At 60.2% G+C, this 13,350-nt stretch overlaps 1 protein-coding gene across 1 annotated transcript in view; it reads left to right on the plus strand.

The window, feature by feature from the left end:
• The window catches only part of SCRIB (scribble planar cell polarity protein), a 23,791-nt gene extending 10,441 nt beyond the window's left edge, over nucleotides 1-13,350 (plus strand). Inside the window, exons 22-39 of the mRNA XM_046642151.1 lie at nucleotides 1-82; nucleotides 393-503; nucleotides 602-895; nucleotides 987-1,175; nucleotides 8,223-8,333; nucleotides 8,415-8,462; nucleotides 8,667-8,741; nucleotides 10,352-10,414; nucleotides 10,971-11,078; nucleotides 11,176-11,283; nucleotides 11,372-11,531; nucleotides 11,606-11,741; nucleotides 11,847-12,032; nucleotides 12,133-12,275; nucleotides 12,352-12,389; nucleotides 12,516-12,590; nucleotides 12,843-12,894; nucleotides 12,974-13,350. The exon at nucleotides 1-82 is cut by the window's left edge and continues 3 nt beyond it. Of these exons, the coding sequence (XP_046498107.1) occupies nucleotides 1-82; nucleotides 393-503; nucleotides 602-895; nucleotides 987-1,175; nucleotides 8,223-8,333; nucleotides 8,415-8,462; nucleotides 8,667-8,741; nucleotides 10,352-10,414; nucleotides 10,971-11,078; nucleotides 11,176-11,283; nucleotides 11,372-11,531; nucleotides 11,606-11,741; nucleotides 11,847-12,032; nucleotides 12,133-12,275; nucleotides 12,352-12,389; nucleotides 12,516-12,590; nucleotides 12,843-12,894; nucleotides 12,974-13,119 (2,125 nt within the window). The 3' untranslated portion in view covers nucleotides 13,120-13,350. The remainder of the gene's footprint in view (nucleotides 83-392; nucleotides 504-601; nucleotides 896-986; nucleotides 1,176-8,222; nucleotides 8,334-8,414; nucleotides 8,463-8,666; nucleotides 8,742-10,351; nucleotides 10,415-10,970; nucleotides 11,079-11,175; nucleotides 11,284-11,371; nucleotides 11,532-11,605; nucleotides 11,742-11,846; nucleotides 12,033-12,132; nucleotides 12,276-12,351; nucleotides 12,390-12,515; nucleotides 12,591-12,842; nucleotides 12,895-12,973) is intronic.

Here is a 13,350-nt window from a genome sequence, read left to right on the forward strand (position 1 = left end):
TGCCACCCCTGGGGAGCCCGGGCCACTGAGGCTGGCCCCCAGCCTACTGACCGCTGCTCTGGAGGGGCCATACCCAGTGGAGGTGAGACCCTAGCTCTCTCCCTGCCCTCCCCCCGCCCCTTTCTCCACGTTTACACAGCTGTAGGTGTGGGATGCTGGTTCCCCTGGGTGGGTAGGTCCCAGGACGCTGGGCCTCTGTTATGTGGTTGGTCTCTTCCTGCTGTGGTTCCCTGTGCCCCCTGATGTTCTCTCCCTGCAGTGACTGGCAGGGACAACGCCCCCATTCCTGATGACCTGGCTGTAGCTTGCCTGGACCCACACACCCTCTGGGCTGGAGAAGCACCCTCTGCTGCTCTGACAAGCCCGTTCTAGCTGTCCCTTTGTGTCCCCAGGAGATCTGCTTGCCAAGAGCTGGAGGCCCACTGGGGCTTAGCATCGTCGGAGGCTCTGACCACTCCAGCCACCCGTTTGGTGTCCAGGAGCCTGGCGTGTTCATCTCCAAGGTAGAGTGGGTGCCATATGCGTCTCTATATGAGGGAGCATGGCCAGGGCACAGGGCAGCGAGGCCCCCAGCCCACTGGAAACCACCTTCCCCCAACAGGTGCTCCCCCGGGGCCTGGCTGCACGCAGTGGCCTGCGGGTTGGTGACCGCATCCTGGCGGTGAACGGGCAGGACGTGCGGGAGGCCACACACCAGGAAGCGGTCAGTGCCCTCCTCCGGCCTTGCCTGGAGCTGGTCCTACTTGTGCGGAGGGACCCGCCGCCCCCAGGCATGCGAGAACTCTGCATCCAGAAGGCCCCTGGGGAGAAGCTGGGGATCAGCATCCGTGGGGGTGCCAAGGGCCACGCTGGGAACCCCTGCGATCCCACGGATGAGGGCATCTTTATCTCCAAGGTGAGGCCCCGCCCTACTGGGCCCTTGGGCCAGAGAAGAGGGGCCCGGGGCGAGGCCCGTGCTGAGCTGTGGGGCCTGGGTCTCCCTGCAGGTGAGCCCCATGGGAGCAGCAGGGCGCGATGGCCGGCTGCGAGTGGGGCTGCGGCTGCTGGAGGTGAACCAGCAGAGCCTGCTGGGCCTGACTCACGGCGAGGCTGTGCAGCTGCTGCGCAATGTGGGCGACACCCTCACCGTGCTTGTCTGTGACGGCTTCGACACCAGCACCAACATGCCCCCTGAGGTCAGTGCCCCCCGACCTGAGGTCAGTGCTCTGCCACAGGGACGTGGTCCTCCTCCCAGCATGGCCTGGTGGTGTCTATGATGGCCTGATTTTGTGCAGGCTAGGACAGCCAATCCTTTCTGCCTCCAAGGCTGGGAAGTGCTCAGCCACCAAGTATTAGCCACAGGTGGGAGCTGTGGCCTCAGCGGCCTCCTCATGGTGTGTGGAGGCTCTGCTTCCGATAGGACAGGGTACGTGAGGATGGCATGGTCAGGTCCTGGAGGAGGGCAGTACTTCCAGGGTGTGGCCATTAGACCAGGACAGGATGGCTCAGAGCCAGGCTGGGGCCCCTCAGGACTGTGCCTACAGATGCGCAGAGGGACCCCACCTCGCTTGCCCAAGCTCTGTTCTGAGACGGAGACAGAGCTTGCTTCTCAAGACCTTCCATCCCAGAGCAGAAACCACGGTGGGGCACGTGGGAGGACCCAGCTCTCTTCTCTCCCAGCTCCCCAGGAGAAGTGTCAGCTGCCAGGACCAGGACTGGGCTCAAGATGCCTGGCACCTGGCCCTGCCCGTCCCCTGGACAGACCTGGCTTCTGAGCCTCGGCTGTGTCACCCTCTTCTGTCTCCTCCACTGCCATCCCTGGGCCCCTTGGCAGCAGCTGACGTGGCTGCGTCCACCGGCAGCCCACGTGAGCCTCTAAGGGCTCCTTGCTGGCACCGCCGTAGGGACAGTGACTTACTGCCCCCTGTCCCTGCACTGCCAGCAAGGGGTCGTCCCTCATTCTGTGTGTTGTCTCTTTAATGAGAAAGGAGTTGGCGTTTGTGTTCTTTGCTCCAGGCTGGACGCTGGCTGCAGGCCCCGCTCCATGGGCTCTGGGGCCAGCCTCGTGCTGTCTCCCTTAGTCCCCGCAGGAGCTGGTGGTTTCTGAGGCGTCATTTCTCTTAGGACTGAAGCCTGGGACCGTGTGGTCCCTGGGGAAGGCTCTGTCTTTTTACATATTTAAAATGCGTGTTTGAAAGTGTTTTAGTCAATACATTTACTTATCTTAAATTTCTTTATTCAAAGAGAGAAAATAAGTACAGTTTCACGGTGAAGGGTTCGGACATCTGCAAGAGTGGGGGCTGGCGTGGCCCTGAGTCTACGGGGGGCGTTGCGTGCACCTGGCCTTGCTGTCTGGGCCGTAGTTCTGGCTGCCCGCACGTGCTGCGCCCGGTGCTCCCTCCCCGTGTTGCTGTGTCTGTGCAGCTCCCCAGTGCTCCCAGCGAACTTGGGAGCCCATCTTTGTGCTTTTGGGGGAGTTTCTGCAGGAAAGAGTCCTGAGGTTTTGGTGCTGGGCCAAAGCCGACAGCCTGGTCTGTCTGTCCGTCCCCCTCCGTCTGTCCCCCACCACCTCCAGCTCCAGCGGGTCGCACCCTCTACTCCGGGGCCTTCTCCTCTGGGAGTTTGTTCTTGGTCACGAACTTATACTGCTCTTTCACGTTGTCAGTGTCGTCTTAGTCACTTAGGTTGTAGATGTTTTTGTCACTTTAACTCTTTAAGAATGGTGTCTTGAGCCAGCCCTACGGCCTAGCGGTTAAAGTCTGATGCACTCCGCTTCAGTGGCCTGGGTTCTGTCCCCGGACGTGGAACCACACACCCCGTCTGTCAGGGGTCGAGCTGTGGCGGCAGCTCTCTTCGGGGAGCCAGGGGAGCTCAAGGCTGTGCACAACTGTGTGTTGGAGCTTTAGGGGGAAAAAAGGAAAAGGATTGGCAACAGATGTTAGCTTAGGGCAAATCTTCCTCTGCAAATAAAAAAGGATGGTGTCTTTGGGGTTACAGAACTCAAAATTTTTTATGAGTTAAATCTTCTAATCTTTTCTTTATGATTTCTGGATTTTGGTTTTTGCTTAGGAAAACCTTTCCTGTTGCAAAATTGTCCAAACGTTGTCGTACATTTTCTTCTGGAACTTCTCTAAGTTTTACAGAACATGTAGCTTTGTAGTCCACGTGGTCTTGTTCTTCGAGGGAGTCTATCTGCTGTCCCAAAATGTGTCCTGAGCCGTCGGTCACATCCCCGCAGATTGGGGAAGCCTGACTTCCTTGTGGGTCAGCCCCAGGTTCCTCCGTGTCGCGGCGTGTCCTGGCGTGCTCTGGCTGTGGGCCCGTGAGCTCCAGCCCCTTCCTGGGCGATGCTCGGCCTCCGTGCTGTCACTTGATGTATGTTTGGATTCCTAATGGTCGTCACCCACTTTTTTTGCTGCTTTTGAAAATTGTCGGTTTATTTCCATGTTTCGTCTTCCCGATGAGCCTGCTGAGTTCCTAAGTCTTGGTTAGGACTCGGGATTGGCTTTGATTTTAGAGTTCTGTGACTGTGTGGGTGAGTTTTTCTGAGCGCATTCATAGGTTGCTCTTATTTCCTTATTGATCCTAATCACCATTTTGTTTAATCTTCCACTGGAAGCCCTGAGGCCTGAGTGATGGCTGCGTGTCTCCCCTTCCCGGCCGGGCCATCCGGTCCCCTCTGGGCCCCTGGTGCTGTGGGAAGCGTCGAGGCGGCCGTGGCCTTGCCTTGTGCCAACTTTAAGGGACTGTTCCATCTTGTAGTTCGATGTTTGCTGTAGTTCCTTTTATAACATTTTTTAAATTTGGGGGGCTGTCTCTGATATAACCTGTAAGAATTATCTGAGATGCGTGTTGAGTTTTCTGAAGCCCTTTTCTTGGTTTTTACATGCCTGTGCACAGTGGCCTTGAGGCTCAGCCCACAGGTTCCCTCTAGCTGGCTTGGTGCTTTAAAGAAAAAGGAGCAGCATTTACACATCAGGAGTCTTCACGTCAGTGTCTGGATTCCTGGTACTGCTGGGCCCTCCTTCCCACAGGGCCATCTGCGTTCCTGACCCTCCAGGGCACGCACAGGGTGCTCATAATTCTTCACCCCCCTCCCCATTTTTCTTCGCCTTGGCTCACTTGCCTCACCTTTCTTAACCTGTCTGACCCCTGCAGGAGTCAGGGTTTGCCAGCTGTCTCCCTGACTGTGTGTCTTTTTGTTTTGTTTTGTTTTGAGGAAGATTAGCCCTGAGCTAACTACTGCCAGTCCCCCTCTTTTTGCTGAGGAAGACTGGCCCTGAGCTGGCATCCATGCCCATCTTCCTCTATTTTGTACGTGGCATGCCTAGCACAGCATGGCTTTTGCCAAGCAGTGCCATGTGCGCACCCGGGATCCAAACTGGCGAACCCCAGGCCGCCAAGAAGTGGAACGTGTGAACTTAACCGCTGAGCCACCTGGCCAGCCCCCCGACTGTGTTTTGATTCTGCAAACCGGTCCTGGTGACAGCTTGTGCACAGGCTCTCTCTGGCCTGGCGCTCTGAACAGTGCATGCGGGTCTGTTGTTGGAGTTCACCTGTTGTTGGTGCACACCTGTGCATCTAGGGCCCCTGCTCAGCCCTCAGACCTGTGGCAGGGTCATGCTTGCCGTGGGGCCTTGGGCAGATGCTTGACTTCTCTGCGCCTCAATCTCTTCATCTCTGCAATGGAGTAGTAACAGTGTCTGCTTCACAGCATGATTGAGAGGATTACGTAGGGGACACAGCGCAGCACGACCCGCCTTTCCATCAGCACCACGAGCCCTGGGTGGGCCTGGTCTCCGGAGCTGTTTCCAGAAGACCCCTCCCTTCGTCCCCAGTGCGTTCGGTGCCAGGCAGAGAGCAGCCTGTCTCCTGTTGCTCTGCTCTGCTGTGGTTGTGTCCCCTGCTGGATTTCTGCCTCCTTTTCCTCCTGATCATACTCACTGAAGCTTTGTATGTTCTAACGGCCTTTTCAGAGAACAGGTTTTGGGTTTTGATCAAGACCACCTTTCTTTTGCCATGTTTCCTAGGTTTCTTCTCCAAGGAAGTGGACTCCAGTCATTCCTTCTGTAGCTCTTGCTTTTAGTTTTTCTACAGATCTATCTATAAAGAAGAGATTTTCTGTATCAGCTATTTTTTATCCTGAAATCAGATTTTACATGGGAAAGGTATGATAAATACTTGATTCTTTCCTTTCGTTTGCCACTTTTTTGCATAACAAGCTAGTACCTTGGAAATCTCCAAAGATGGCTGCCAAGGTGTTTTCCTGCTTTTGTTTCTAGTGTTACTACGAAATCAGAGGTCTGTATGTTCTTGATGTGTTCCAGCCCGTTGTATTTTGTGCTCACATTGTCCCCTCGATGGGCAGTGTGGTTCCTGTGTCCGTTGAGTGTGACACCCGTCCTTCGATAGCATCCTTGCTCTGCCTCCTCCCAGTGGGAGAGGTGCATAGATCCCCTGACCGGGCCGGTGCGGGTGCTTGTGGCCCTGGGCTGTCCTCGCTTTGGGCTCTGCAGCAGGCGGAGCCTAGGAAGCGGGTATTTTTAGAAGGAGAAACGTCATGAGTTTGTTCTGTTATTTTCAATTCGTATTTAAGGTTACAGGATTTTTACTAACTTGTTTTATATTTGTGTCTTTTTTTCTCATACTGAAAATTGTTTTCAAATGACATTACCATGATTACTTAATTTTAAAATGCAATACCAATGTCATTACTAATAACAAGACCACTGAGAGCAATTTCTGATTTCCATGTGTCCTTAGGATTTATCCAACCAGGACGAACAATCACAGTACTGTTTCTAAGTCACTTGAAATAACTCTTTGTATCGTAATGCTGCCAACTTGATATACAGTTAGGCAGACTTGTTTTTAGTTTTTAGGGATGACTTGAAAAAGTCAATTTCTTCTTAACGTAAACCTTTACATGGTCTCCCCAAGCCAAAACCACACACGTGGCCTTTTGAAGAATCTGATTGCCATCTCTGTGCCCCCTGCAGGCCACCATTTGTATTCATTTTGGTTTATCCTGCCATTATTTCTTTTTGGAAAATATGAGCAAATATAAAATAATGGTAAATTTGGAGAAGAGTGGCAAGATCAGTCCACCAAACCTCTGACTCGGGCCCATGCACACCTCAGCGCTGTCCCAGCGTGTCCCTTACAGCAGAGGACACAGGCCGAGGGACTCGTGGCATCGGTGGTCACGGCTCCTGAGTGTCCCCTGACTCTGACCTTGAACTTCTGACAAGCACAGGCCATCGTTGTGCAGAACGTCCCTCACCATGGAATGTTTCTGTCGATGCATTTTTGGCGGATTATCACAGAAGTGACACTGTCTTCTCTGGGCCTCCTGCTAGGACAGTGGACGGCTGTTTGTCCCACTATCGATGGTCTCCACGGTGGTGCCACCAGGCTTCCCCTCTGTCCTCTTTGAAATTAACAGGTGTTCTGTGGGGAGGCACTTAGAGCGCATGGATGTCCCATTCTTCGTCGCATCTCACCCGTGGCTCATGTTAGGGCCGTGGTGGGCGCTCTGATGTTCCGTGCTTGGCCACTTGCTCGGTACTGGAAGCTTGCTGGCTTCATTTTGTCTCACAACTGATACTTTGTCACTTTGCTGTTGATTTTGACACTCAAGTTGCCCCAGGCCTGGCTGATGAAAGGGGCTTCCCCTGGCCGCTCTGACCACGACCCCCCTTCCTCTGACTTCGGCCCGACAGAATGTGCTGGGCTCATCGCATGCTGTCCCGCTCAGCCCTGGAGTCACATCTCTCCAGGGAGCACTGCCTCCTTTTAGTGGAAGGTGATGTTTAGAAGCCAAGATCTGGGCCTGGGTGTGCTGGTCGCCGTCAGGGTGTCGTGTTCTTGAGACCCCTTAGGGGCTGGGATCGTGCATGTGTGCACATCTACGTCTGTGATTGTCTTGGTAACTGGAAAAGCCCTGGTTCACATCGTGCCAGTATCACCTGTCCCGGTCGGCGCCACAGGGCAGCGCCTGCAGGTCCAAATGGCTTCTCTGACGTGAGAGGCCAGGAGGCGGCATCCTCACTGCCGGTGCTTTCCACCCAGCCCCTCCCCGTGTGGCCATCCTCCCGTCTGTGGCCCCTGGCGCCCTCCCCTGCCCCGTGGCTTTGACTAGGTCCTTCCTGAGGTTGAGAAGGTAGGCCCCTTCGTTTTTGTTAAGTCGACAAGCTTCGTCAGAAGCCTGTCATATTTCAGTCTCCTGTTAGAGCCGTGTTTTATCCACCCCTCAGATTCCCAGTCATGCTGCTTCCCTGCCTCGCTGCTCACTGGGTGGTGACTGTGGTTTGCGGTCATTGTGGTGCCTCCTGACAGCGCCTTCTGTCGTGACACCGCGGCCCCTGCCTGCTTGGCGCTCTCGACCTTGAGCTCCGTCTCCTCTGCTGTGACCATTTCCTCTCCTTGTTTTCTCTGGACCTATTTTTCTGCCTTTCCCTTTACTTATCATTTCAGTTGGGTTTTGGAAATGATAACTCTAGCTGGGTTGGTGTTGAGCCCACACTGCCAGCGCCCTTAGGTCACGAGGGCGTCTTCTGGGCCTGTCACTGTGCTGCCCCCTTGCCTGGTTCCTGCTGTTGGTCAAGGCCAAGCAGCTCCTTTTGTCTCTTGGGGGTTGGAAGTGAGCCATCCCCATGTCCCGCCGCCTGTGCTCACCCTCAGTGCTGGCGATCAAAGCGCATCTCACAGCAGACCACGCGCTCTGCCCTCCCAGTGCTGCCGTGGCTGCCTCAGTCCCCCTGTCCGCCCTGCCTGCCAGTCACCGTCTCCGGGCTCAGAGACCATCTAGCTCTTGTCGGTTTGGAGCTAGTTGAATTTTCTCTTGCAGTGTGCCCTTTGTTTTGGAATCCTTGCCAGGCCCCTGCGTTGCAGATCGCAGAGGCAGCCTGTGGTCTGCAAGCGTCCCCTGGCACCAAGCACGTTGCTAGCACCCCCACCCTCCACCCTGTGTCATCAGTTCTCTACTCCCCTGGTGGGTGCACACAGTCAGCCTGCCCTGCCCCCGCCACAGGCAACTTGGCCCAGCGTCGCTACCTCGGAATCCTGCCACATGTCAGAACACTCTCCGGTGCCCACAATGTGTAGACATGACACACGACCACCCCGTGTCTCAGGGTGATGATGCAGTGTCCTGAGTGACCAGCCATGTGGTCGCTGGCAGATCCTGGGCCAGGGTTCCAGCCTACCCCTGGAGCGGGACCTTAGCCCACTCCTTTCCTCAGGTGTCCCCGGGCATCATTGCCAACCCTTTTGCGGCAGGCATCGGCCGCCGGAACAGCCTGGAAAGCATCTCCTCTATCGACCGGGAGCTGAGCCCCGAGGGCCCTGGCAAGGTGAGTACTGCCTGTGGCCGGCAGCCCCAGGGCCAGGGAGCGTGCGGCTGGCAGTCCCCGAACTGTCTGCTCTGCCCCCAGGAGAAGGAGCTGCCTGGACAGACCCTGCACGGGGGGCCAGAGGCCATGGTGAGTGTCTGGGTCATCCCCATCCTGCTTGCCCGGCTTCTCTCTGCATGGGCCTGGGGCTCTGAGCTCTGGCTGCCCCTCCCTGCTGGGGCACTGCAGGGTGGCCACATCCCAGACCCCACCACCCACTCCACACCCCTCGCGGCTCCCACCGCATGCTTGGTCACAGACATCTCGTGGCACTGTGTCTACTCTACTCCCCAGGGTCGGAGCCCAGAGAGCCTGAAGCTGGACTACCGCACGCTGGCTGCCACGCCTGGCCCTGGCAGTGTGCAGAGGGTCAGTGTCCCTGAGTCGCACCCTGGCCTGGCCTCTGTCCACCTGTCCCATCCCTGCATTAGCTCCCTCCCTTCACCTGAGACCCCCACAGGACAGAGCTCCTGGGCGGGCCCCACTGTGGAGGGTCCTCATCTGGGGTAGGGGTCAGGGTGGGGACTGGAGGAGGCTGAGTCAGGGCCTGCAGGGGTGGGCTGGCCAGGGGTTCCCAAGCTGGAACTCCATCTGCCAGCTTGGCATGTCTATTGTCCCCCTTAACCCACGTCGTGAGGCAGGGGCAGAGGACGTGAGGCACAGAGCAAGCGGGCTGGCTGGCTCCTGTGAAGGCCCTTGGCCCCGGCCCCCTCCCATCCCTTGCCCTTGGACTCACTGAGCAGGCTGGGTGTGGGGGAGCCCAAGCCCAGCACACTGCAGGCAGAGGGAGCTAGATGGCCCCAGAGGGCTGGGGGCCGGGGCAGAGGCAGGTGGAGGCCACCAGGGCCATTAGGGGCTCCTGGTGGGATTGGGCACGAGCCGCCCTGGGCAGACAGGCTGGAGCAGCTGCAAGGAGCCTGGGATACCAGGGTTGGGGGACGAGGCCCAATACAGATAGCTGGGCTGGGGGGCGGACACTGGGCAGGATGGACACTCAGTCGTCATCCCTCCCCTAAGAGATATAAATAACCCTCCCAGCGGGTGAGCCCAGCCAGCTGCCAGTAGGAGACCCCGCAGGAACGCGAGCGGCCGAGGGCTGGGCTCCAGGAGGTGCTGAGACTTCCGAGCAGTGGGGAGGTTGTGCTGCGTGAGGGCCTTGGAAGAGCAGGAGGCGGTGAGGGGCCGGAAGGGGCGTGGGGGCTGAGGGAGCCGACTCAGGGGGTTTGGTGTAGACCCTCCCCCCATTGGCCATGAACAGTTGAGAGCAGGAAACCTGCAGGAGGGGTGCGGGTCCAGTGTTCTCTGACCAAAAAGGGGCACAGCTGCGGGGTGGCTGGCAGGAGTTGGGGCCCCCCTGGTTCGTGCACCTTTGAGGTGCATGAGGAGAGTGGCCGGGGTCTGCCTGTGGCTCAGCCAGCCCTGCTCTGGGGAAAGTCTGCTCGCCCAGCTGCTCCCTGGCGTCTTGGCAGCAGGCGGTGGGTCGGGGCATCAGCTCAGAGCACCGAGAACTCCCCATCACTGTCTCTGTCCCTGGGCCTCCCCCCGCCCAGCTCTCACTCTCTCCTGTCTCATCTTGGTCTGTCTGTCTGTCTCCATCTCTCCCTCTAAGCTCCAGACTGCCCCCACGGCAGCAGCCCACTGCTATGGACAGACACCTGGCTGCTCAGCCCAGGCTGGGGGGGAGAGCACAGGCTGAAGGCCAGGCCCACACCCCAGGCCTCCCTCCTGTCCTCCCAGCATTGTGGGGGGCGGGGGAGAGCCTGGTGGACTCCAGGCCACAGCCCTTTTGGGGAGAACCCCTTCCTGCTGGCCGAGCAGTCATCCAGGCCCATCTGGGGACATCCCCTGGGCTGTGGTCAGGTCGGGGAGCTGAGGACCAGCCTCTGTGCCGCCAAGGCAAGCACCCCGTCCCCCACCTCCTCCTCCTTGTGGGGCCCCAGCACTGCCCGACCTCACCCTACCCAACGCCCCTCCTCCAGGTACCGTCTGGGGCAACTGGAGGGAAGATGGCCGAGGCTCCCCGCTCCCCTGGCCGCCAGCAGGTGAGCGCCCACTGGGTGGGGGTGGAGAACAGTGCAGAGGGGTGCCAGTGAGTAGTGTCCGCTCCTCCAGGGAGCTGGTGCCAGGAAATAGCACCTCCCCGCAGCTGCCACCCACCGCTCAGTGAGGGCACAGCCTGTGGGCACCTTTCTGGCCAGAGGTGGCTGGCAGTGGGGGTGGGGAGCTCCTTGTGGTTCCCCTGGGCAGACGAGGCTGGGTGGTCAGGGCCACCTCACCTCTGCCCATCTCTTGTCTGCGAGTCCCTTGGGGCCGGCTCAGCGCAGCCCCCCACATCCTGTCTGCCGAGGTTCCCTGGTTCCGCTGCATGGGGAGGGTGAGGCCATGAGCACCTCCACTTGCTGCACTGCCACTGGGGGTAGGCACCCACAGTGCCCAGCTCCCAGCCCCTGCCCCTTCTGGGCAGACGGGTGAGTGTCGGCCCACGCTCTGGGCACCCATCCCGGCCACCCACCTTCGCTCCTTCTCTCTCTCTTTCCCCCGATCCCCTTACCTGAACCACTGACCCTTCCCTCTGGACCCTGCCCCTGCCCTCTGCAGACAAAACCCGGGGTGATCCAGCCACTGGCTCAGGCCTGGCCAACGGGCTCCCCGGCCCCCAGGGGAGGTGATCCCCACTGTGTGAGTGCCCTGCCCCGTGGGGGGTGGGTATCTGAGGCACTTGAGGACAGCTGGTGGCTGGGTGTGTGGTGGCTGCCGCCAGGACAGCTGTCCCCGCATAGCTCACACGCGCCCTGCCCGCCAGCCCCCCTCCCCTCCTTCTCCTGACGAGCTGCCCCCCAGCGTGAAGCAGGCCTATAGGACCTTCGCCGCCGTGCCCGGCCCACACCCGGCCCACGACTGCCCTGCCCAGGTATGCGGGGGGTGCCCACCCTGCTCTGCTATGTGCGCCTGCGGGTGCGCACCCAGAGGGGCCAGGTCTCAGGGCGTGCTCCCCCCAGCCCCCTGCACCTGGGCCAGCCGCCTCCCCAGAGCAGCTGACCTTCCGTGAGCGGCAGAAGTACTTTGAGCTGGAGGTGCGGGTGCCCCAGGCCGAGGGCCCCCCCAAGCGCGTGTCCCTGGTGGGTGCTGACGACCTGAGGAAGATGCAGGAGGAGGAAGGTGAGCTGCCAGGCAGGGGGTGGGCGGGCGGGGGCCGGGCTGGGCCTGGGCCTGACCTCCCTTCCCTCCCCCAGCCCGAAAGCTGCAGCAGAAGAGGGCACAGCTGCTGCAGGAAGCTGCGGACACGGGGCTCACCCTGGATGGGGAGGCCCCCGACGACGAGGAGCCGGAGGAGGAGCCGCCCTGGGCGGGCTCGGGCCCTGCCGCAGGGTGAGGGGTGTGGGCTGCGGCCGGGCTCCCCCCCGCGTCTCCCCAGGCACCCCCTCCTGCCAGCACCCCACCCACCTGGCCCTCCTGTCCTGTCCCCTGTCCCAGGCTTGGCCCTGTCTCCTCTGCGCCCCTGGGAGGCAGTGCCCCGGTGCGGACGGCCAAAGCTGAGCGGCGCCATCAGGAGCGGCTGCGCGTGCAGAGCCCTGAGCTGCCCGTGCCTGAGCGGGCGCTGTCCCCAGCCGAGCGCCGCGCCCTGGAGGCCGAGAAGCGTGCACTGTGGAGGGCGGCCAGGTGAGGTTCTGGTGCCCACCCATCCGGGCCCACCCCACGCACGCTGCCCCCTGCGCCCAGCAGGCCGCCCAGCCCCGCCCTCCCTCCGGCTGCCCCGCAGGATGAAGTCCCTGGAGCAGGATGCCCTCCGCGCACAGATGGTCCTCAGCAAGTCCCAGGAGGGCCGGAGCAAGCGTGGGCCCCTGGAGCGGCTGGCCGAATCCCCCTCACCTGCGCCCACTCCATCGCCCACCCCTTTGGAAGGTCTGTGTGTCCTGGGGGAGGTGGGGGCCTCGTCCTGTGGTGCACCTCTCCCAACGCCCGCTCCTTGTCCCCCCAGATCTTGGCCTCCAGACCAGCACCTCCCCCGGCCGCCTGGTGAGGAGCCAGCACCTGTTGCCCTTCCCTGCTCCCCCTCGTGGCGTGGGGCGGGCTCAGGCTGCACCCCGCGCCTCACCCCTCTTCTCGCTCTCTGCCTCTCTCCCCTCACGCTGTCCTCTCAAGGCCTTGTCTGGGAGGAAGTTTGACTACAGGGTGTTTGCAGCCCTGCCTTCTTCCCGACCTGTCTATGACATGCAGGTACTGGGCCCGCCCGGCCCTTATGCAGGACAGCCCTGCACTGCTCCTGCCACCTCTCCGCCTGTGCCTGTCCTCCAGCCTGTCCCCTCCTCCGGCACCTTCCCTGTCTGTCACCTGGCCTGCTCCTTGGGGGCGAGGCCTCCCCGCCCCGCTCCATCCCTCAGCCAGGGCTTCGAGGACCCTGCCTGGCTCACGTGGGAGGTTCAGGCCAGTCCGGTGCAGAGCCCTGACCAGCTCTTCTCCCTCTTGTAGTCTCCAGATTTTGCTGAGGAGCTGCGGTCCTTGGAACCATCTCCCAGCCCCGGTAAGTTGGCAGGCCAGTCCTGGGGGTGCTGCCGGGGTGCCGGCCCCCACCAGCTCACTTCCCTGCCTCTGCCCCCCAGGTCTGCAGGAGGAGGACGGAGAGGTGGCCAGGGTGCTTCTCGGCAGGCCCTCCCCAGGCGCTCTGGGCCCCGAGGAGGTGACACTGTGCAGCAGCCGCCGCCCCATGCGGCCAGGGCGCCGCGGCCTGGGCCCGGTGCCCTCCTAGAGCGCTGGAGCCTCCCCGACTCGGGGCGGGCCCTGCCAGCTCCGCCACCACCCTCGCCCCGAGTCTTTTAACCTGGGTGTTAGCGTTTTAAAGAGACCCCTCAGGAGTCCTGGCCGCTGACTAACTGCCCCTCCCCAGCTGGGACCTCTCGGCAAGACTGTAACTAGTGATGTTTGTACAACCAAAGACTCTATTTTGTGGTTTAAGGAGAATAAAATTGACTACGTTTTA

Source organism: Equus quagga, chromosome 16 (genome assembly GCF_021613505.1).
Source record: "Equus quagga isolate Etosha38 chromosome 16, UCLA_HA_Equagga_1.0, whole genome shotgun sequence".
NCBI classification, from domain to species: Eukaryota; Metazoa; Chordata; class Mammalia; order Perissodactyla; family Equidae; genus Equus; species Equus quagga.